The sequence below is a fragment of the Aphidius gifuensis genome, linkage group LG2 (genome assembly GCF_014905175.1).
Source record: "Aphidius gifuensis isolate YNYX2018 linkage group LG2, ASM1490517v1, whole genome shotgun sequence".
Taxonomy (NCBI): Eukaryota; Metazoa; Arthropoda; class Insecta; order Hymenoptera; family Braconidae; genus Aphidius; species Aphidius gifuensis.
Genome location: NC_057789.1, coordinates 7,527,997 through 7,551,464, shown reverse-complemented (window position 1 = coordinate 7,551,464; position 23,468 = coordinate 7,527,997). Strand labels below are relative to the sequence as shown.

The 23,468-nt window shown below is 24.6% G+C and overlaps 10 protein-coding genes across 13 annotated transcripts; 7 read left to right on the top strand and 3 right to left on the bottom strand.

Annotated features, from left to right (window-relative positions):
* The first annotated feature begins 562 nt into the window (after window positions 1-562).
* On the top strand, window positions 563-3,733 carry LOC122848861 (tryptophan 2,3-dioxygenase). Its single transcript, XM_044147251.1, has 7 exons — window positions 563-828; window positions 999-1,168; window positions 1,304-1,497; window positions 2,103-2,462; window positions 2,540-2,789; window positions 2,892-2,985; window positions 3,045-3,733. Exons 1-7 carry the CDS (start codon window positions 803-805, stop codon window positions 3,226-3,228), a joined length of 1,278 nt encoding a protein of 425 aa, XP_044003186.1. The 5' UTR covers window positions 563-802; the 3' UTR covers window positions 3,229-3,733.
* Window positions 3,393-5,585, bottom strand: LOC122848864 (Krueppel homolog 2). Of its 2 annotated transcripts, none has more exons than XM_044147256.1 (6): window positions 5,290-5,354; window positions 5,004-5,171; window positions 4,757-4,938; window positions 4,607-4,674; window positions 4,319-4,452; window positions 3,393-4,237 (listed from the first exon to the last, which is right to left on the bottom strand). In XM_044147256.1, the coding sequence occupies exons 1-6, from the start codon at window positions 5,316-5,318 to the stop codon at window positions 4,015-4,017; spliced, it is 804 nt and encodes a 267-aa protein (XP_044003191.1). In that variant the 5' UTR covers window positions 5,319-5,354; the 3' UTR covers window positions 3,393-4,014. The 2 variants fall into 2 exon arrangements, with proteins under 2 accessions (XP_044003191.1, XP_044003192.1); XM_044147257.1 differs by having other exon boundaries at window positions 3,399-4,237; window positions 5,337-5,585.
* A 194-nt stretch (window positions 5,586-5,779) lies between these two features.
* On the top strand, window positions 5,780-7,512 carry LOC122848862 (retinol dehydrogenase 11). Of its 2 annotated transcripts, XM_044147253.1 has the most exons (6): window positions 5,780-5,886; window positions 5,965-6,356; window positions 6,426-6,533; window positions 6,596-6,769; window positions 6,847-7,247; window positions 7,318-7,512. In XM_044147253.1, exons 2-6 carry the CDS (start codon window positions 6,182-6,184, stop codon window positions 7,510-7,512), a joined length of 1,053 nt encoding a protein of 350 aa, XP_044003188.1. In that variant the 5' UTR covers window positions 5,780-5,886; window positions 5,965-6,181. The 2 variants fall into 2 exon arrangements, with proteins under 2 accessions (XP_044003188.1, XP_044003187.1); XM_044147252.1 differs by having other exon boundaries at window positions 5,814-6,356.
* Window positions 7,513-7,564: 52 nt separating this feature from the next.
* Window positions 7,565-10,418, bottom strand: LOC122848858 (nitric oxide-associated protein 1). Its single transcript, XM_044147249.1, has 3 exons — window positions 8,804-10,418; window positions 8,447-8,743; window positions 7,565-8,384 (listed from the first exon to the last, which is right to left on the bottom strand). The coding sequence occupies exons 1-3, from the start codon at window positions 10,143-10,145 to the stop codon at window positions 7,666-7,668; spliced, it is 2,358 nt and encodes a 785-aa protein (XP_044003184.1). The 5' UTR covers window positions 10,146-10,418; the 3' UTR covers window positions 7,565-7,665.
* A 99-nt stretch (window positions 10,419-10,517) lies between these two features.
* Window positions 10,518-12,320, bottom strand: LOC122848863 (probable RNA polymerase II nuclear localization protein SLC7A6OS). Its single transcript, XM_044147254.1, has 3 exons — window positions 11,892-12,320; window positions 11,545-11,805; window positions 10,518-11,473 (listed from the first exon to the last, which is right to left on the bottom strand). The coding sequence occupies exons 1-3, from the start codon at window positions 12,051-12,053 to the stop codon at window positions 10,892-10,894; spliced, it is 1,005 nt and encodes a 334-aa protein (XP_044003189.1). The 5' UTR covers window positions 12,054-12,320; the 3' UTR covers window positions 10,518-10,891.
* Window positions 12,321-13,166: 846 nt separating this feature from the next.
* Window positions 13,167-14,621, top strand: LOC122848865 (PRELI domain-containing protein 1, mitochondrial). Its single transcript, XM_044147258.1, has 4 exons — window positions 13,167-13,283; window positions 13,367-13,580; window positions 13,655-13,903; window positions 13,967-14,621. Exons 1-4 carry the CDS (start codon window positions 13,192-13,194, stop codon window positions 14,129-14,131), a joined length of 720 nt encoding a protein of 239 aa, XP_044003193.1. The 5' UTR covers window positions 13,167-13,191; the 3' UTR covers window positions 14,132-14,621.
* A 90-nt stretch (window positions 14,622-14,711) lies between these two features.
* LOC122848859 (serendipity locus protein alpha-like) lies at window positions 14,712-17,784 on the top strand. The gene is made up of 4 exons (XM_044147250.1): window positions 14,712-14,967; window positions 15,045-15,242; window positions 15,316-16,702; window positions 16,776-17,784. The coding sequence occupies exons 1-4, from the start codon at window positions 14,914-14,916 to the stop codon at window positions 17,465-17,467; spliced, it is 2,331 nt and encodes a 776-aa protein (XP_044003185.1). The 5' UTR covers window positions 14,712-14,913; the 3' UTR covers window positions 17,468-17,784.
* Window positions 17,785-17,837: 53 nt separating this feature from the next.
* Window positions 17,838-18,638, top strand: LOC122848857 (V-type proton ATPase subunit e). Its single transcript, XM_044147248.1, has 5 exons — window positions 17,838-17,939; window positions 18,014-18,113; window positions 18,240-18,287; window positions 18,354-18,441; window positions 18,530-18,638. Exons 2-5 carry the CDS (start codon window positions 18,022-18,024, stop codon window positions 18,551-18,553), a joined length of 252 nt encoding a protein of 83 aa, XP_044003183.1. The 5' UTR covers window positions 17,838-17,939; window positions 18,014-18,021; the 3' UTR covers window positions 18,554-18,638.
* A 394-nt stretch (window positions 18,639-19,032) lies between these two features.
* LOC122848855 (E3 ubiquitin-protein ligase RMND5A) lies at window positions 19,033-21,914 on the top strand. 2 transcript variants are annotated; one of them, XM_044147246.1, is made up of 6 exons: window positions 19,033-19,336; window positions 19,613-19,896; window positions 19,962-20,398; window positions 20,467-20,569; window positions 20,648-20,802; window positions 20,884-21,914. In XM_044147246.1, exons 1-6 carry the CDS (start codon window positions 19,201-19,203, stop codon window positions 20,945-20,947), a joined length of 1,179 nt encoding a protein of 392 aa, XP_044003181.1. In that variant the 5' UTR covers window positions 19,033-19,200; the 3' UTR covers window positions 20,948-21,914. The 2 variants fall into 2 exon arrangements, with proteins under 2 accessions (XP_044003181.1, XP_044003180.1); XM_044147245.1 differs by having other exon boundaries at window positions 20,866-21,914.
* Window positions 21,475-23,385, top strand: LOC122848856. Its single transcript, XM_044147247.1, has 4 exons — window positions 21,475-21,774; window positions 21,855-21,984; window positions 22,048-22,110; window positions 22,169-23,385. The coding sequence occupies exons 1-4, from the start codon at window positions 21,475-21,477 to the stop codon at window positions 22,180-22,182; spliced, it is 507 nt and encodes a 168-aa protein (XP_044003182.1). The 3' UTR covers window positions 22,183-23,385.
* The last annotated feature ends 83 nt before the right edge of the window (window positions 23,386-23,468 follow it).

Genomic DNA, 23,468 nt, shown 5'->3' with positions numbered 1-23,468 from the left:
TGTCGGTGATTGCTGTAATAGAGTTTTTTAAACTGGTAAAAAATTTGGAGGATTAATGTTCCTAGAATTTATTAAAATCCCTAGGTTAATGTGAAAAATGAAAATCGTGAAAATTGATCGAAAAAATTTTAAAAAGTTTTTTCTTTTTTTTTTTTTGTATTGTTATAATTTTTTTTTTTAATTGTAAAATTAATTTATCATTTTTTTTAGGGGGAAATTACAAGTAATGCGCATGCGTAAAATCCCCACTTGATAATTAATTTTATTATTGTTTTTTGATTTTTTAAATCGACCGGAAAAATCAGGGTGAAAATTTTTTTCGAAAAATTTAAATTAAATGAAATTAAAAATTAATTTGAAGAAAATTTTAAGAGATCTTTAATTTACAGTTGTAATTATACTTTTTAAATTTAAAAAAAAAAAAATTAAAAATTTCATTATTGTAATTAAAGTTTTTTAAAAATTAATTTTATAAAATGAATTATTTTATTTTTTAATAAATATTTAATGCAAATTGTTGTGTAATTTTATGACTGTAATATGTTATATATTTTTGCGCAGCAGTATAAAAAGTCCAAGTGCTGTTGGTTTTTGCTGAAAGCCTCGCAGTCAAGTCCTGACCGTCTCATAGTTCAGTTACTTTTTCCTTAAAAAAATAATCAACTCTCTTAAAAATTTATTTCTAAATTCTATTATTTACTTAAAATCATTTGGTGATAATTTTTCTATTAAAAGTTTTGTTAATTAATAAAAAAAATACAGTAAATAAATTAAATTACTTTTTGATCAATCAAGAATCATCATGGCATGTCCTATTAATAATTTCATGTAAGTTTTTTGTCAATTAATTTATATTGTATCTTAAAAATAAGTTGGCATATTTTTATATTTTGATTTTATCAACTTTTAAAGTCATCAATTAGAAAATAAACTTTTTATTTATTTTTTTAAACTTTGGATCATTTGCTTATTTTAAATAATTTTTTTTTTCATTCTAGATCTGAGGATCAAAGTCAAGATGGTGATCAGCTAACAGAAGGACCTGAACGTGGCATGCTCTATGCTGAATATTTACGATTAGATAAAATACTTTCAGCCCAACGTCTTCTAAGTGCTGAAAGTCAAAATGAAGTTCATGATGAGCATCTTTTCATCGTTACCCATCAAGGTTTATATGTCTAAAATTTATCAATTCATCTTTATCATGTCAAAAAAAAAATTATAATAATATATTTGACCTATGATGAAATATGAATTATTTATATCATTTTTATTTTTTTTCGTTTTTTCATTCAACTGATAGCATATGAGCTGTGGTTCAAACAGATTATCTACGAATTGGATTCTGTGAGGAGATTATTTAGATCAGAAATTGAAATACCATCAAATGGAAATGATAATTCAACTAAAAATAATAATCCAACTTATGAAACTCTTGATGAATCAAGAACACTGGAAATTCTCAAGAGACTCAATCGAATTGTCTTGATACTAAAAGTAATTAATTTTTTTAATTTATCATTTTTAATTAATTAATTACATATTTAATTTACAAAAATTTATTTTCTATTATTATTGTGGTTGAATGAACCCACATCAACAAGCCAACTACATTAAATTAAAAACGAAAAAAAAAATCGATTTAGTATTTTATTACAAGAAGGGTTGTAATTTAATTTAAACCCTCTTTAATAAAATTTTAAAAAATAAATAAATTAACTTTTTCACATCTACAATAATACATTATTAAAATAAATAATAAATAAATATAAATTTTCATTTTTTTGTTAAAAAGAAAACTTGGTTTTTATATAAATTGATATTTTTTTTTTTTTATAGAAATATTATTGAGCTCATGGTAAATTGATAGTGATGACACGTGATATCTTACAGTGTAAAAAAATACGTGTTTCAGCAATATTAGCTGATAGTAGATTTTAAAACCACAAATGTAAAAAATGCGGTTAAGCTACGTCTCAAATTCATCTGACAATCTTTCTCTTTATCTTGATTATTTTTTATTTTTATGATGATGTCTGAAAGAACATCCAGCTTGTCCAGTTAATAATGTAAAATAACAAATTGAATATATATTTTTTCAGCTTCTTGTTGATCAAGTTACAATATTGGAAACAATGACACCACTTGATTTCATGGCATTTCGTGATTATCTTTGTCCAGCATCTGGTTTTCAATCATTACAATTTAGATTACTGGAAAATAAACTTGGTGTTAAACAAGAACATCGTGTAAGATATAATCAATGTTATATAAGAGTATTTGGTAAAGATCCAAAAGCCATTGAAGCTATTAGAAATTCAGAAATTGAACCAAGTCTTAGTTTTCTTGTTCAAGAATGGCTAGCAAGAACACCTGGACTTAAAAAAAAAGATTTTAATTTTTGGGGTAAATATAAAAATTCAGTTGAACATATGTTAGCTGAACAACAAAAAAAAGCACAGGTTAATTAATCAATTACTAAATATTTTTGTATAAAAATTGAAAAGAAAATCTTGAAAAAAATAATTGTTTTTTATAGATACAAACAAATGATGCTGTACGTAAACATATGATGGCAGGTATAGAAGGTAAACAAGCTGTTTTCGAAACAGTATTTAATCAAACACTTCATGATGCTCTTGTTGGTAGAGGTGAACGAAGATTTTCTCATGCAGCTCTTCAAGGTGCAATCATGATAACTTTGTATCGTGATGAGCCACGTTTCAGTCAACCACATCAAGTTTTAACAGCTCTCATGGATATTGATTCATTGATAACTAAATGGAGATGTATTTAATTAAAAATATTAAATGTAAACTTTTTAATTTTGTCTATTTTAATTATGATTAATGTAATTTGTATTATTTTTTTTTTTTTCATTTAACAAATAGATAATCATGTTATCATGGTTCAAAGAATGATTGGATCACAGCAACTTGGAACTGGTGGTTCATCTGGATATCATTATTTAAAATCAACACTGAGGTAAACATTTTTAATTATTTTCAAATAACAAAATTTTATATTCTTGTTTCTTGTTTCAGTGATCGGTATAAAGTTTTTTTGGATTTATTTAATCTATCAACATTTTTAATACCGAGAGATTTAATTCCACCACTTACCAAACAAATGAAAACAAAATTGTCATTGGGCTGGAGTTGTTTTGATCTTGATAATGAATCATCTGATCAAAATACATCAGAAAGTTCAGTAGAAGGATCACTTTGATTTTGTTTTTTCCTTATTTATAAAATTTTTAATTCTTTCTTTTATTTTACCTTTTAAACAAAATTGTTATTGTTTTTTAAAGATATATTTGGATCAATTTATATTTTTATCTCTCGACAAAATAACGTCTTGTTTTACGAGGAAAAAAAAATTATCTAAAACAATTTTTAACAATAATTTTTTTTTAATTTTATTATTAAACATCCACAACAAAAATTTTTGATTTTTATTTATGATTTATTATATAATACTATGCATTAACGGAATATGATCAATATGAAAACTTAAATGATATTTTTTCATACAAATAATGTGTCTTAAAATATTTGAGACAGAAAAAAAAACCTCTTACATTTTTTGATGTATCAAATTTTATCGAGTTTATTTAAATAAACAAAAATCATCATAGCATTTATTTAGAGTATTGAATAAATCATTGAAACACAAATACAACAAAACCAAGCTGCCATTAAAGCAAATTATTTTATAATATATATTTTTTTTTTTAAATAACAAAAGAAAAGCTAAACTACTCGACAACAATTACCCAATAGATGCTTAATGATTATCCACATATGTACAAAAAAATCTGTATCAGTTGTGAAAAATAATAACATTCACCAAGAAATTAAAAAAAATTGTGTTAATGAGTATATAATTTTAAATTGAATTTACGTTATTGTTGTATTATTTGTATTGTAAAAAAATTAAATGATAATTTTGAAAATATTAAGAGGATCTCTTAATAAATGTAGCAGATAATAATTTAATTGCTAAATAGATAAATTATTGTTGAACAGGATTTGGTGGTGTCATTTGTTGTGATATTGTTAAAAGTCCATTTATTAAATATCGTAAAATACCTGGCATTGATGGTCGTGATGAAAATGATGTCAAGGTATTTCTTATTTCATGAAATATATTACGAGTGTATGGATTTCTTCTTGATGCAAGACGCATTTTTAAAAATTGATAATAAATAAATGGTGTTAATAGTCCAGCTCTTCCACTAAAATATACCAATAAAAACATAAATATTTATCATTTGTCATGATGATAAATAAAACAATTTTTTTTTTAAAAAACTTACGTAAAAACAAGAATAATTGCAAGTGGTAGAATAATAATTTCTGACAATGCAATTAGTCGTAAAATATTGCGTGATTGAAATTCAACAAAAGATATTAAAAGTCTCAATTGCCAGCAACTATTTTGTCCCAAAGTCTGATATCCAGTTAATATGAAAAATAAAAAACAGGTTTATATTGCAAGTCATTAATTAATTTGTGTCTTATATAATATTTTGTTTTCATCATAAACTACAGTGTTTAACATTTCAATGAATTGACAAAAATTAAAAATAAATATGTCTACTTACATCAAGAAGTGTTAAAGAATCACTTGCGGAATGTATGATTGCAAATAAAAATACTGGAACCAGTACCACTGTTGATAAATAATATTATTAAGAAAAAAAAAACTGTAATATTTTTGATAGAAATTATTTAAATTTGTAGAAAAAGGATACATGTTACTGGTGACACGTAGAGAAATATTGATGAATACAATAAATAATGACATGAATCTTCCAATAGTAATGAATGAAGAAATTCAAAATTAAATCTGACTGCTGGAACTCTTTGATGAAGACGAAGTGCACTTGTTGCTGAACTTGCCATTAAAACTTTGTAATAAGCATTGTATGGATTTCTATTAATCAATAAAAATTAAATCAATAAAAATTATTCATTGTTTTATTTATTTTAATAACTCACCCAAAAAATGGAATAATATATCCAATTGTAAATAGCATTGTAAATATTCTTGTTGCCCACATAGCAACTTTAACTTTGTTTTCCAGGACATGCTGTTTAAGTGCACCCCATCCTTTTTGTGTTTGTTGAGTATTATCAGCACTTTCTGAACTAGGACTGTCTGCCATTCTAAATAAAAAATAAATTAATTAATCAATTAATAATTATTATTAAAATATTTATAGAAAAATAATACAGCTAATCGAAATTTAATTTATTATTATTTATATCTCAAGAAAAATTTAACCTATTAATGAATTTTTTTTTTTTTGTCATTTCATTTAAAATGCTTACGTGTATAAAAATGACGAGAAAAACTTTCACCCTAAATATTATTATTTATTTTTATATATACAAATAGGTTAATTTTTTTTTTTTCTCCTTTTTTAATTAACGTATTTTTTAATTGTAAAAACGTTGATGATATTGCTTTGTAAAATTAATAATTAATTTTTTTTTTAGTAAAAAAATTGTGCATACAATAGGAGAGATAGATAAATAGTATAATTTTAATTTTACAACACAAGTTATAAACCGTGAAACGAGTAAATAAAGTGTGTAAATGGATACGTCATACGTGTACTATGGAGCCGGGGATATATTTGTGTTAAGTACAATTAACAAAAGATACTTTTATATCCTTTGCAGTGTATAGAAAAGAGAGGAGAATAGTAAAGAAATGAGATAGAAATAAATTAAACACATGCGCATTGAATGGTTTGAATGTACTCGTTGTTGTTTGACTGTAGAATGTTCATGAAGAGCATGACCACGAAGACTACAGCACCAAGAGTACCAGGACTCCAGGAGATCAAACTGATGGGAGGATATGATTTTAATGACAGTTAATACATGTCTCAAACTATCTCAACGATCATGTCAATGACTAAGATCTCAGTGTGATGACTCTTGGCTATTTCAGGAGACTAGAAACAAGAAGAAGTTGTTGACAGAAGTTGTCAAAAAGACTGGACTGGACTGACCAGTTGATTGTGTTGGTGAATGCCGGTGTGATAAGTCAATCAAATAGAGAGAAGAATTTCTCCAACTTTCAAGTATCCAGTTCACTCAATGTCAATGAAACAAATAAAAAAAAAAACATCAAGCTACTTTCGCCAGTTATTTTCATTGATCAAACAATGTTTGTCGTTGTAGCAACAACACTGGCATTAGCTACAAGTCTATTAGTTTATTTATCATCTAAAAAATACTGGAATATTATTGCGCAAAAAATTATTATTGATATTAAGTTCAATTTACTAGGAGCTAAGGAAAATTTACGAGATATTTTACAAGCAAAATACAACAAAACAGGTAATTAATCAATTGGTATTTTTGTTGATGAATAAATGGATTATAATTTTTTTTTTTAAATTGATTTAGATTTACCATGCAAAAGTGGAATGATTGCAATTGTTACTGGAGGTTCACGTGGAATTGGTCTTGCTGTTGTCAAGATGTTGCTGGAGTGCAACATGACTGTAATTATTGGTAAAAAATTATTGTAATATTTGTAATAATGTATTGTTATTTAATTATGATTATTAATTTAGGATGTCGAAGAATTGAAGCTGGAGAAAAAGCTGTTAAAAATATACGAGAATTAGGAGTAATCAAGGGAAAAGCAAGAATTTACAAATTAGATAATTCAAGTTTAAAATCTGTTAGAGAATTTGTTGACAAAGTCAAACAAGAATATGAAAAAATTAATATTCTCATCAACAATGGTATGGATTTTTTTTTTCCTCAATACTTTTAACAATATATATTTTTGTTATTAATATTTTTATTAATTATTTTCAAGCTGGTGTTATGTTTACACCATACATGGAAACAAGTGAAGGATTTGAGTATCAGTGGGGTGTTAATTACTTGTCCCACTTTTTACTAACAGCACTTTTAATGCCGTTACTTTGCAATGATGCTAAAAAAATTTCACGTGTTATTAATGTATCTTCTTGTGGACATTTGCTGGGAAATATTAATTTTGATGATATAAATTATAGACAAACATTTATGTCAAATGCTGCTTATGCCCAGAGTAAATTAGCTCAAGTTATATTTACAAAAATACTTCAAGATATTGCTGATAGAAAAAATCTACCAATACGTTCATACGCTGTTCATCCAGGAATTGTTAACACTGATTTATTTGAAAATTCATTGCTCTATAAATTTAAATGGTTTATGAATATATTTTTAAAAGTAAGTGTTTGTTTTTTGTTACATTATTTTCTGGTACACTTGTTTTAAATAAATAACAATTATTTTTTAGACACCAGAGCAAGGTGCAGTGACAATTGTCTACACATCAATCAGTGATAAAATTGAAAATCTTGGTGGTTCGTATTTTAGTAATTGCATTAAATCTCCTGTTCATCCATTGGCTGATGATAAATTAATTCGTGAAAAATTACTTAAATTGAGTCTTCAACAAGTTGAACTTGTTGATTTTTTACAGTATTTGTAAATTTAAAAAAATAATGATGGTATTATTTAAATAACAACACCGTCCAAAAACGTACAATTAAAAAAAATTTAATAACATTTACAAATTGATGTATATATGGTACAAATAAAAAAAAAAAAAGAATATTAAAATTTATTAAAACAATTATTCAAGTTATGTTTTATTATAAACTTGAGGACCACGTTTATATGCAGGACTTGATTTTCTTCTAGCTCCTCGAAGTGTTATTGAATGAGGTAATAATGCTGGAGTTCTTTCATAAATTCCACGTCCTTCTGGAGTCCATGCTCTTAATGTTATTGTTTCTCCCTGATCAGGAGTTATAGAAATCCATCCAGCATTTGATAAAATAATATCTGATACAGATTTATGTTTTGTTATTCCAGTCATTGTAAAATCTTTTGACTCGAATTTTGGCCAAATTTTTAATCTATCTGGATTATTAACTGGTACAACAAATGCTTCAGTTTTTAATAGTTTATCATAAATCATATCAGCATCATTTGTTGAGCATATTGTAATAGGTAATGAATCACTTTTAAAAACAGTTATTCTTATAAATTCAAAACCTTCAATGAAATCAAGTCTTCCTAATCCACCAATAAACAATGTTTGTCCTGGTTGAAATATAAAACTTTTTGGTGATATAATTTTTCTTGGTAAAGTTAATAATAATTCTTCAGTTGTTAAAAGATGAACAATTTGATCTGGATGAATAACACCAGGTGTATCATAACACCATTTACCAAATTTAAATGCATCATCATCTTCATCTATTCCAAATTTATTACCAGTAGCCATTCTTATTTCATGAGCTTGTAATGATGGTCCTCTTAAAGTTGATACAGGACTAAAAGTTTGTCCAATACGTTCTAAAAACAAAAACAATTATTTTCATCTACTTATTAATTTTTTTATTATATAAATTATTTACCTTGCAATGTTGCAAAAGTTATGTCACCAGTTGAAGTAACTTGTCGTCTGTTAAATTCAATTTCAGCTTGAGCATCTTTACTTTCACCTTTGAGTCTTGTTACCCGCTGAAATAAACGCCATCTTGCTGGATTCATTATTGGAAATTTTAAAAGATTTAATGTTGTTCCTGGCCATGGAGAAGTTGTTGCTCTTTGTATAAGATCAACAGCTTGTATTTTACAATAATCTGAACGTAGAAAAGCATTAAATAATGTAGATTTACCAACATTTGTACATCCAATCATGTAAACATCACCTGAAAATTTATAAATTTATCAATAATATAATTCATTTAATTTAAAAGCAAGCGAATTACCTTTGTATTCCCAAATTTTATAAAGTTTATTGATAAGTCTTTCTATTCCATAGCCAGATTTAGCTGATACAAGTGATATATTTTTAATATTAAATTTTCTAATACCAGCATTTTCAAGTGCTTTTAACAATGAATTTTCAACATTTTCTAAAAATCTTGGTCCATCTCTTGGTAATAAATCAATTTTATTACCAACAACAAATATATTTGTATTTTTACCAATAATTGTTGGTAAATTTGGCCATATACTACATGGAAAATCAGTAAGATCAATCATTAATATAACAGCTGCTTTTTTTTTTTGTAATTCAATTTTACTTAAAATTTCTGGATAAACATCTGGTGATACTTTAACTTCAAGTGTTGCATTATAATGTTTCATAAAATGACATCTTTGACAAATAATACTTTTTAATTCATTTTCTGATACATCAATAAATAATTCTGATGGTAAATAACCAGGTATTGCTGAATCTTGACAATGTAATAATGCACCACATCCACCACATGGTATTTTACTAACTGGTATATTTATATTTTGTGTACCATAATTTTTTTCCCATGATATATCAGAATAATCTTCATTATATTGTTCATAATCAGTCATCCAATCTTTTGGTACTTTTGATAAATCATCATTTGGTCTATTTATTTCCATTTTTAATATTTGACTTTCTAAATTTTCAATATTTTCATATTGTTTTGTGCTTATATTATTTATATTTGATAATTTTTTAGCCTCAAGATATTTATCATAAAGTTTTTTATAATCTTGATTTAAATTTCCATACAATGTGTTATCTAAATTTGGAGTATTTTTATTTTTATTGTCATCAGTATTTTTATAGCTATCTGTTGAAGCATAAGGCATATGTATTATTGAATTATTTTTAGGTGATTCAGTTTGAATGATGTCTTCATTTTTGTTTATGTTATTGTTTTCAAGTTGTTTATTATTGTTGTCATCTTCATGTTGTTTATCAGGTGAAATAATATATTTTAAAGCACTACTAAAAACTGTTTCATTCATATGTCTATTTAATTTTTCTTTGTATGCTGTTGCTTTCATTTCTTGCTCAATTTTTTGATTTATTTTATAGCCATATTTTAATTTTTTACTTTCAATGTAATCACTGTATTTTAATTTATCAACAACAGCTTCAATTTCTGGATCAAGGTTTAATTTAACATTACCAGTTTCATCAATTTTTAAATTTTCTCTTGCATTTCTAAATTCTCGTTGGCTTAACCTTAAATTTATCCGGTGTATTGTTTTATAATTAAACAAATAATCTAGATTATGTCGTGTAACACCATAAGATAACTTTTTTAGAGATAACATTGTTAATTAAATTTTGTTTATCAATAGTCAATGCTAATTATTCAATATTAAAAATAATACAAGAACATGTCGTAGAAACAATTAAGATAAATGTGCTGTTGATTTTAATTATTATTATATTGACACTTTGACAGAGTTGCCAACGCCGGAATGAATTTCGATTGATTTCGATACTATCGAAAAAATATTAGCAGACATTCCTAAATTTCTAACATGATTTCTAACAATTTCTAATAACATTTGAGTTTCATATCAACAAAAATATATTAGATTTTGATCTGATTATTATTATAAAAAAAAACTAGTAACAAGTTAATAATAAAAAAATGTATTTGAATGTGTAATTAAAAAGAACAAAAAATAACAAAATAATTTGTAAATTTAAGAATTATTTATTATTAATATTAAAATTCTTATAAAATGAATTTATTAATAAAAATTATACTACTAGTTTATCTACAAAATGATACAACTATCATAAAAAAAAAAAGCTATTTAAAATACTTAAATAATAAAGATAAAAATTTTCTTGAATTACATATATAAAATATATAAAAATTAATTAATCATATCTTTGTCATCAGTCTTAATTGAGCAACAATAATTACTCCTAGTTTTATCATCACCCTCGTCATAATATTCGTCAAATTCATTTGCAATTGTCATTATCATGTAGACCAATTTGATTTGTAAAAATAAAAAATTAAATTATATAATATTCTATATATAAAAAAAAAATAACAAAATCAATTAATCATTTCTTTATCATTAGTACTAATTTCTTGAACGATTGAACCATTGCAAATAATCATTTCGCTGTTACTTTTAGCTTCATCATCGTCATCATCATCGTCATATTCACTTTCTTCATCAGATTCAAATTCTCCATATTTCAATTTAGCTTTATACTTGGCATATAAAATTCCACCCATATCAATATCAGCTTGATCAAGTTTACCATTATAATAATCATCCTCATCATCAGATAATTCCTCTTCAGCTAATCCATCAAATTCATCATGCTCATCATTAACACCACACCTGTTTAATGCCTGAACTATGTCATCTTCATTTACTAAATTATCATTATCATAATAATCATCATCATCATCATCCTCTTCTTCTTCTTCACCATAATCATTACGCCAATTTGATTCTGAATTTGAATCTGAATCATCTGGATTATCACACCTATATACTTCACCTTCACGATAATCATCATTAACTAACCAGCCTTCTTCCATTTCATGAATTGATATACTACTATCAAATGACAGCTCATCATTATTATCTTCAGTATAATAAATATCATAAACATATTTTGCAACCTGTAAATAATTTAATAATAATATTCAATTAAATCAATATATATTAGCTAAATAAAACAGGCAATAATTACTTTATCATTTGGCAATTCAGTTGAACAATCTTCAACATCAATTATTGTCATTCCATTGTCGTTTATTGATACATCATCATCTTCATCAATTGGATCATCAACAGCACGTGAACAATTTATAACTTTCCAACGATTTTGTTTTGATGATTCCTTAACTTTAATTCTTGATTTTTCAATGACTTTATTTCTTGCTAGTTTTTTATAATTTGTCTCTAAATCATGTTTAGTCTGGTTCTTTAAATGTTTGGCAATATTTATGTCCTAAAAAATAAATATAATGTCAATGTTAATTACAAGTTTTATATTATTGATAAAATGTTTATTTTAGATTAAAATAATGTGTTTACCTGGTTATCAAGGGTTCCAGCAAATTTGACAACTGCTCGGTGGAGATTTTGTTCAACTGGTGCTTCCTCAGTTTCATCAACTTTTCTACGTTTACATGATATCAATAAATGATCCAATGGTTCATCTTCAAGACGACGTTTAATACGAAGTACTGTTGCCATATTTTTTTTGTTATTGTTTAGATAAATGTTAAAATAATTGAAAATAATATTTATACGTCAAAACAAGGCATCACAACAATCAACAATGCACGTTGCCGGTTGTTCGGAAATGTCCGGAACACTTCGGAAGAGCAAGCACCCCCTAACGTCGTACTACGAAACCAAATGGCGGCCATTTTTCACAAAAGCGCCAAATTTTAAATACATTTTACTATTATTATAAACTATACTTTACTATTTATTGTTTTTAATTTTTAATTAATTCATTTTATGATTTTTATTTTAATTATTAATAGCTTTATTTATTTACTAACAAATTAATTAATTCTGGTGTAAAAAACAGTGAAAAATAAACATGATAAACTTGCGTAGTGTAAACCCACCTTGATAATAAAATATAATAATTATAATAATATTGTAAAATCGTAAAAAATTGCCTCACACATTTGATGGTACATATGATGATGGTGTTCTAGAAAATTCACGGATCATAACATACAACATCTGATTCAATTAAACATTAAACTCAACAAGCTATTTACTTATCAATTCCATAAACATAGTCTTACAAAATAATTAAAAAATAACAAGAAAATTAAGTTGACAAGTAATTTCTACCACCGGTAAGTTGCCATGTTTTTTTATTTATTATTATTATTATTCAAAATAGATTGTTAATTGTTAATAAAATCATGGCGATGAGGTCAAACTTGATGTACTTTATATTCCATCCTTTTTGTTTTTTAATATAAATTTTACATATCTTCTGTAAGCAATTAAAATTCAAGGTTCAATTTTACAATTTATTTTTTATTCACTAAATTATTAATGAAATTTTCTTTTTAACATGTGTTTGTATACCTTTGTTTTTATTTATTGAACGGTATAAAAGTTATATAATAAAATTGTTGAAATAGGGCTGAATTATAAAACAAATCCTAAATACTATTTTAACTTTCACGTACTTTATTTATAATCACACACATGTAACATGTTAAAGTGTGTTAATAGTGTACTTGAAAAGCCATAATTAGTCATGATAAATTGCCTGATAAAATTTGTAATTGTTATTTAATTTTTTTGCAGTAATAGACAAGTATAAATTTTACAATTGAATGATAAATAATCAATAATAAAAATGGTTAAATATTATGAAAACACAACGATATTTCAGTTTGACTGGAATCAAGTAGCACAAGGTTTTTGGCGACGTTATCCAAATCCCCACAGGTAATTATTAAAATAATTATATATCAACAAATTAATTTAATTATCAAATCAACTAACAAGTTTTCTTGTAATTAAAATTTCAGTACTCATGTATTGACAGAGGATACTGTTTCAAGAGAAGTTAAAGATGGCAAATTACATACAAAAAGATTATTAACTAAAACAAACAGAATGCCAAAATGGGGTGAAAGATTTGTCAGTAAAAATGTTGTTAAAATTATTGAAGAAACTGAAGTTGATCCAAAGTCCAAAACATTAACCTCTTATACAAGAAATCTTGGCTACACAAAGGTCATGGTAAGTTTAAATTGATTATATTTATAAAATGATATGATTGTAATTTTATTAATTAATTTAATTTATTTATTTAGACTGTTGTTGAAAAAGTTGTTTATAAAGTATCTGATGAAAATCCAGAATGGACAGTTGCTCATAGATCAGCATGGATTGACAGTTCAGTATTTGGTTTTAGTCGTGCCATACAAGCATTTGGACTTGATAGATTTAAAAAAAATTGTTCTAAAATGACTGGTGGTTTTAATTATGTACTTGCTCATATGTTTCCATCAACAGCACAACTTATGAATCCAAATTTAGCACAAATGGGATTTATGGATATTGTAAGTATTATTTAAATAAAATTATTTATAATATTTCTAATTTATTTTTTTTAATTTTATTAGATTGATGAACCATCAATGGCTAAATTTACACATGCTGCTGAAGATTTACAACATTCTTTGCATGACAGAGCTGAAAAAATGAAAGATGCTGCTATAAAAGCAACTGATTTGGCTAAAAAAAAAGCTGGACCAATGTATGCAGCTTGTCAACCAAATCAATCATAAATTAATCGATAAATTTAATTACTGTTAACAGTACTTAATTAAAATTGCAACAGCAATTTTAATGTCGACAATCATTCCTTATCGTTGATTGCCAATTAAATATGTCAAAAATTTAAAAAATCATGACATAAAAAGAAAAAAAAAATATACAAATTATTTAACTACGTTTTAAAAATATTTCTTATTGGCTTTGCTTATTGTCAATTGCATTTTTCTGTCATCATTTTAATAATAATCACCATATTGTTCATTTTCCTTTTTTTTTTGTCACTGGTGATTAAATATAAATCATAGTAAAATAAAAGAGTCAAGATTGATTAGAAAATTGTTTCAAATAGTTTATAAATTTATAAACTTAATTGGTAACTTAGATGATATTCCAATTAATTAATTAAGCATAAGTAGTTTTATAATTGGCTTAAAAATATTGTGCCATTTAAATAACATGATGGATGATATAATCTTGTAAATAAAAATTTATAATGTTAATATTAATTTTATTTATTTAACAATTATTTTATAAATAAACTTTGACACATTTAAAAAGATAATTTTTTGGATGTTATACGCGCATGCGTGAGTAAGTTTCTATTTTTATATTTTTTTTATATTTAGGGAGAGAGAGAGAGAGTGAAACAACAACAAAACAAAACACCTGTTATGTTTTTTTTATAAATCGCGTTGCCGAGAGAATTTGTTTACAAACGGCGATGTTATAACGATTTTGTTTATTTAAAAAATAACATCCTAGATAAAAGGATTGCAAATTGAAGTTCATCAGCATGTCCCTGAAGACGAAAAGAATGAAAGAAATTCTTGATCCAATTGCTGCTCAGGTAAATAGATAAATATTGATTTAAAAATCCTAGAATCGGTTAATCCTAGTGAATACATAAAAAATTAATTTATTCAGATCAACAAGTTGGAGGGTATATTAACAAAAAATGTTGACAATCCATTGGAGCTAGAGTCTACAAAATGTGAGTTGTTAAAACATTTAAATTTATTGTCTGATAAATTAAAAATTGTTTCTAATGATGAGGCTAAAGATTACCAAAAAACAAAAGAAGATATAACAGCCATGATTGAAGATTTCTGTTGCTCAAAAAAGGTAAAAAAAAAATGCTGTAACTTTGTAATGATCAGAAAAAAAAATAACAGATATTTTTTAAAAATTAATACAGATTTCAAATGGTGAAAATATCAAGGCAACAAGTGCATCTGATATTCTTGATAATTTTACATCAGCTCTACAATTACTTGAAGATCTTGAGTGCTTTGAAATAAAGCAACAACTTCAAGATGCACTTGATTATGTCGCAGAAATGGGTGAAATAAATGAAATTGAAGATTTTCAAAATATCAAAGAACTTGGTATAAATTTACTGGAGACACTAACTCCACTCCAGCTTTATGGAAAAAATCTAATATCAAAATTACTTAAAGATAAATTAACTCTTTATATTTGTCAGTTATGTACGACATTTACAATGCTTGCACAACTTGTTGAAGAACAACACAATATAAATTTACCAATTTACAATACAAAAAAATATATTTGTCAACGTGCCTGTTGGTGTCTCAAGATGATAATAAATATTTTAGATATTAAAAATCCCCAAGAAGCTGAAGAAGATGATGAAGAAAATAATTTTGTTTATAAAATGGATCTTGCACTTGATATGATATCAAAATTTTCTGGTAAAAAACCAGATGAACAAAAAATTTTAATTGATGATTTATGGATAGCTATTGAAGATGTATTTTCTCATGCTATGGTTATTGCCCAAGTATGTCAACCAGATGATTTCAAAGCAATAACAGGTGTAAGCCAAACAATAATGTCTGAATTTGAAAATTTAAAAGAACAAATAACATCAAGTAAAACAGATGAAATGTTAAATAGTCTTCTTATCAACACATTTACTGATGCTTTATACAGACTTGAAAGAAAAGTTAATATATCTGTTTTATCGCTAGTCATGGAAGTATTTATGGATCCATGTTGTTCATTAAAAAAACTTGTACAAATGTGTGGTAATACACTTGCTGCTGATAAAAGAAGTAAAAATGATTTAAGTAATGCTATTGAAATGTTTGATCAAGCTACTGATAAAACAATGTTAATTGGTTTATATGCAATATCAAGTTGTGGTGATGTTAATCGTGTTAATAAAATTAAAAATTATCTTGCAAGTTTAGAATCACTTGAGGGTGAATTGGTACCAGCAATTGTATCATTTTATTTACATCCAGATAATAAAGAAATTCGTACTGGTGTTAAATTATTAGTTAATCAATGGAAAATTGAAATTAAAAAATTACATAATGCTATTAATTTGATTATTGATTCATCAGCTTATTGTGATGTTGTACTTGATAGTTTACAAATACGTGTTGCTGCTATGAATGATTGTTTGGATAATCATTTTGTTATTAGTAAAATTCAAGTACAAGAAATTGTACAAAGAGCATGTACATTGGTAACTCAAGTTACTGATACTGTTGATGACATTGGACATGATAATATTGAACAACAAACCAAGATGACTATTCGTGAATTAAAAGCTGGTTAATATTTTTGATATATGTTTATTTATTTCAATTTTATTTTGAGTTTTTAATGGAGGTTTTTTTGTTTTAGCTATTTTTGAAATTGTTGCTGCATCTGAAAAATATTTAAATGGAATTGTGACAGAACCAGTTCAGTTGAAAGTCATAAAACGTTGTGAATTATTGATAAGTGTTATTAAAAATTTACAGCCAGCTTTGATTATTCTTATGAATAATTCTCATTCAATCAAGAGTATCAATGAAAAATCACAAAGTCATGCTATAAATTATTGCAATGGATCAAGATTAAATGTTGGATCATCAATTTGTAAGTTGCCATTTGATGGGAAGAGTATAACTTATGTTCGAACACCTTATACTGTTAAAAATTTTAAACCTCATGTATCAATTCAACGAGGTGATTCACCTGCAAAGTTGCCAGTAAATATGTCCAGTTTGATACCATATATTAAAAAAGGATATACCTTAAGAAATGAAAGATCAATCATGTACAAGACACCACAAAAAACAGGAAATAAAAAACAACAAAGTACTAATAAAAATAGTGAATTTAATTCACGTAATTTGTCTTGTATTAGACAACATTTATTTAGTCGTGATAGTATTGATCAACATGACAGTTTGGATTTATCAAATGAAAGCTTTGATCTTACAAATATACTTGAAAAAATAACTGGACTATCAAGCTCACTCAATTCAACAATTAAAGCTCCAATTAATGATCCAAAAACTTACATAGATTTACCAAAAAAAAAATTATAATAACATATTTTAAAAGTATCAAGACAACAAGTGTGTTGATCCACTTGATAAATTGAATGATGTTTAAAAAAAAAATATTAAAATACTTTTAAAGTATCAATTAATATACCTGATGAAGAAATCCGTCCATTAATTAATAATTAAAAATTTATAATTAGTTATTAAAAAAAAAGCAATGAAGTAAAAACTAAAGATTAATTTTTTTTTTTTTGTTTAAATTATATATTTACAATAATAATCTAAATAAAATAATTATATTTATAAAGAAAATAATGTTTTGAAATAATGAATAAATAAAAAAAAATATAAAATTTAAATGTTAATTGATTTTTTATTGATGTAAATGGAGCTTAATACACGCCTTAATGTCCCAAATTTTAACAGCCAACTTCAGCTCGTTGAATTCATGTGACCATCTGATCACTGTCGTCTAAAAAATTTTCATAAAACGCCCGTGAATATTATTATCAAGGTTTATATTATTACTCAATTAAAAATATTCATTTAATGATAATTAATTAATAAAAATTGACAATTAATTTGTAGATACAATAATGGGTACAGCAGTATTTCTTCTTATCACAATTTTCTGGGGTGTTGTTGGAATTATTGGGCCACTGGTTGTCACCAAAGGACCAAACAGAGGGTGAGGATTTATTTTTCATTTGTTCAAGTCATATTATCATTGAATATTATCACGTGAAATTATTATTTATTATCTATCATTAATTTAATCGAAATCATCAATTTAATCGAAATTTTTTCTATTCAGGATCTTGCAGGTGATGTTGATACTCACAGCTTTTACATGTTGGCTTTTGTAAGTTGATAATTACATCTATTTTTACATGATTAATTGATGATAATAATTAAAATTTTATTACAGCTGGTTGTGTTGTTACATGGCACAAATGAATCCACTTATTGGACCAAAATTGTCAAGTCACACATTGATGGTAATGGCCAAAGCATGGGTAAGAATTAAATAACATACAAAAATATATCAAACCTATAATAACATTATTAATTGTTTAATAATTAATATATTTTTACTCATTTCAGGGTGAAGAAGTTAAAGAAATGTAAATATATTAATAAGTTATAGGTGTTATCTCAATAATAGAATTGTTTAAAACCCAAAATTTATTATTCAATCATCATTCCGAATAGAAAAAGATAAAAAAACCTGTAGAAATTGATATTTTTTTTGTGTCGAATAATTTAAAAAATAATATTTAAATAATGAAATTATAATTGTATTTGTAAATTGTTTAATTACATCTATTGTAAAAGCAAAAAAAAAAAAATAGTAAAAATATTTTTTGTTTTGTCCTGTTAAATTGTCAACAAATTAGAGTTGTAAATAAAAACACTCAAGTATTGAAAATTTTTAATAGCTATTTGAAATAATTTGTTCATTATTAATAAATAAATAAATATTAATTATATCTAATTGTTTTTAATTAAGTATTAAAATTATTGTTGTTCAAGTAGTTTTTGATAATATCAATTGAGTAACGTCAGCCATTTTAAAAAATATACACAAAGAAAAAAAAAAAAAATGACACACACACACTTCTTGTTGTCATTGATTTTGAAGGCCAAAAAATATTTTATTTGTTCCATTGAGTCGTATAATCATCATCATCATTATTATCATTGTGTATATTTATAGTTTCAGTGATTTTTATAATAAAATTATTTTAAATATTCAGTTAAATAAATAAATAACAATGGAGGCATGTAATATGGTTGAACGTGAACTCGATAAAGTTCTATTAAAATTAACAGATATAAATGATCAAGCTGGAGCAGTGCTACAAGATTTGATCAATGAAATTGAGACGTTAAAACGGGAATTGGATGAAGGTAGGTTTTTTTTTTTTTTATTTCTTTGTACTTTCTTGAAACTGGAAACTTTCACAAGTACATTATTTTCTTTGTAAATATATAAATAATTTTAACTATGTATATTGCAAAATAAAGATAAAAAAATATATCTCAATTATACATCTATATTTATGTGTATATACACAATAGTTGATGATGTTATATTTGTTATTATTTTGATGTCCACCATTTTTATAAAAACATATGATTAATGTTTTGATATAATTTCGATGATTATTATTATTTTTAATTTAGCTCCACCAGATCAAGAATTAACACAAAATCAAATACAAATAATAAAACAAGCTATGAAAAAAGTACGTGATACAGTACAACGTTTATCAACTGATCATCGTGATGTACATGGTAATGTATCAAAAGTTGGAAAAGCAATTGATAGAAATTTCATAGCTGATTTTGCAAGTACAAGTAGAGAAGATGTATTTAATGGACCAGAAAAATCACATTTATTAAATCAAGTTATATGTCAACATTTTTATCGTCAAGGAATGTTGGATATTGCTGATGAACTTGCAGCAGTAAGTAATTAATTAAACAAATAAATAAGAATAATTATGTTAATAATTTGATTTTGTTAATTAAGGAAACTGGAGTAAAGACTGAAGAAGGAAGAAAAGAACCATTTACTGAATTAAATCATATACTTGATTGTTTAAAACAAAGAAATTTAGAACCAGCATTAGAATGGGCTAAAAATCATAGAGATGAATTAATGTCACAAAGTTCATCATTAGAATTTAAATTGCATAGATTACAATTTGTAAGATTAGTTGAACAAGGACCAAGTAGTCAAGCTGAAGCTGTTATGTATGCAAGAAAAAATTTAACACAATTTGTATCACGTTATGAAAAAGAAGTACAATCACTTATGGGTACATTATTATATTTACCAAATGGTATACAATCATCACCATACAGTCATCTATTGGATCCAACACTTTGGCTTGATATTCATGATGTATTTACTAAAGAAGCATGCACATTACTTGGTCTTAGTATTGATAGTCCTCTAACAGTTTGGTAATTAATTAATCATCATCAATTATCATTGAATTTTTATTAATATTTATTTCTTTATTTGTAAATAGTGTTAATGCAGGATGTACAGCATTACCAGCACTGCTAAATATTAAACAAGTTATGCAACAAAGACAAGTTACTGGTATTTGGAATGGAAAAGATGAATTACCGGTAAAAAATTATTTAAAAAAATTTATATAAAGCTTGTTAATGATTGATTATTATTTGGTTTATTTTGTTTGTTATTAGATTGAAATTGATTTGGGTCAACAGAGTCGTTATCATTCAGTATTTGCATGTCCAATATTACGACAACAAAGTACTGAAAATAATCCACCAATGAAACTTGTTTGTGGACATGTTATATCCAGAGATGCACTTAATAAATTAACAAGTTCAAACAAGTAAGTCGTTCATATAGAGACTCGTCAATGTACATTGATATCGAAATCACTTTTTTAAAATAGAAACCAATTTGCTTCCAGATTGAAGTGTCCATACTGCCCAGTTGAACAAAATCCAGAGGAAGCCAGACTAATCTATTTTTAAATACACTGTGATAAGGAGATAAAACAAAAAAAAAAAAATACGAAAATTATTATATTATAAACATTTATTATATTCCATTTAAAAAAAAATATGTTTGTTTGTTTGTTTGATTTTTTTTTTCTTTTTCTAAATGCTTATTATTATACACTTAAAAAGAAAAAAAAAATATTTTTAGTTTATTTAATAGTTAATATAGAAGTAATTTTTAAAATATGAAAAAAAAAAATTAAAACATTTATACACATATATTAAATTAATTTATATATCATTATTAATATGATGATTGTTTAAAATTATGAAAATATTGTAGAAAATTTAAGGAATTATAACAATAACAATATGATAAATAATAATTTTCTTTTATTTGGGTAAAAATTTTATATTAAAGTTAAGTGATGAGTGCTAAAAGAAAAAACAAATGTTTAAATTTGAAAAAAAAATAGAAAACTTATGAATAATTGAAGTCATGGTTACGATTGATTAAACAAAAAAACATTTATAAATTTTTTAATTTTAATTTTACAATCATGAGTGCTAGAAAAAAGTCAATTTTAACAAATATTAAAAATAAAAATACATGTAAATCAAAAATAGCAACAACATCAGATCCTCAATTATATAATAAACTTGATTATGAAGAAAAAAATAATGACAAAGACACAGTGCTATTAGATGTTGATAAATTATCATCTGATGAATTAAATAATTCAATTGAACGTGTTAAAAAAAATCCAATTGAACCATTTAAATTTTTGACTAATATTATTGATGATTCAAATGGATTACTGAATGAAAAAAAAATAATACCAAAACAAACTGAGATTGACGTAATACCTAGATTTAATGATTAATTTTAGAAAATATATTAATTAATTATATAAATGAATTTTTGTTTGATTTTATAAAGATTAAATTGGCGACATTGTCACGTAGAATTCAGATGAATAAATCAATTCTCGAAAAGGCATTTAAGCGAGTTAAAGATATTGATTTTTTGGTTGAACCTAGTATTATTAATTCAATACAATTATCATCAGGTAAATATTTTTGTTTATTTAAGTATCATAAATGGCTTGATAATAATTTTATTTATTTTACAGATGATGATAGTTTCGAAAGAGAAATATTGAGTGATCAAAATGAACAAGATGCTGCTAAATCTGGTGAGTAATAGTAATGTAATTATTAATTAAAAGATTGATGATAATTTTTTTATTTTAGACGAGATAAAATAGACTGTTTATTCGACATCTTGGTAGAAATAATTAGTTAGAATTCAACGATGATTATTTTATTAATTTGGTTAAATACATTTTGATCCATATAATACACATAAACATCATTCACATTTACAGAAATCTTTATACCAAAATTCGGTAAATATATCACTTATTAATTACATGATAAACTTTTTTTTAATAAAAAAATTAAAGTACATTATTTGTTTTAAATTGTCAATTGATATTTATTTATTTTCTTTGTCAAAAAATAATTATCAAGTTGTTTATTTGTTTAAAAAGAATTTTAAAAAAATTGGCAAATTGAATTTTTGTTTGAATTAAGTAAATAAATTAAGCTATTATTATTTTTCGATTAAAATTATAAATTTACAATCTCATTTTCTTCAGTAACTGTGATATTTTGTTTTTTTTTTTATTTATTTTCTAACAACAATCTTTAAGTCGGACCCATACACCAGCTTTTTAAATATATTTTTTGTTTTTAATTATATTTATTTATCAATTTGAAATTATTTTTATTATTACAACACACAATTTCTAGCTTATATCTCATTTTGATAAATATATAGTTGACGAAAATAATGATAGTATATTTTTTTAAAAATTATATTTGCCAATGTGGAAGGATTACGAGAAAAGAAAAAAATTTTTATTTTTAATTTTTTGATTGATAATTTGATAATTAAAAATATGAAATATTAATAAAATTTATTTTATTAATTTTATATTTATTAAAAATTATAAAACTCAATTTTTTTAAATCATTTTTTAATTAATTCATTGCTTATTGTCTGTCTGTTCACATAGCAGATTTTAACAAACGCATTTTCTCTCATCTCATAATATTTGTTCAAAAATTTTTACAAACTAGATTATATAATTAAATAAGAATTATATAAACTCAATAATTCATTTTTTATATTCATATTTTTATATATTTTTAAATATTTTTTCGTTGGAATTATGACTCGAGACACGTGATAGCTCATATTTTACCTATGAACTGACAAATATATTTGATTATTTTTTTTTTTCGTTATACAGAATTTTATTATCATTTAATTATTATTTTTTTCTGTGATTGCACTAGCAATTCGAATGTGCCTCGACTACACCACAATGCCAAACAAAAAATGTATCGAAAAAAAAACCATTAAATTTCGACAAAAATATTTCGATTTCTACAAAGAAATCATTTCTATTTCTACAAAGAAATCATTTCTATATTTTTTTTCTATTGTTACTATTATTTATCAATAAAAAAAGATGAAATTAAATTT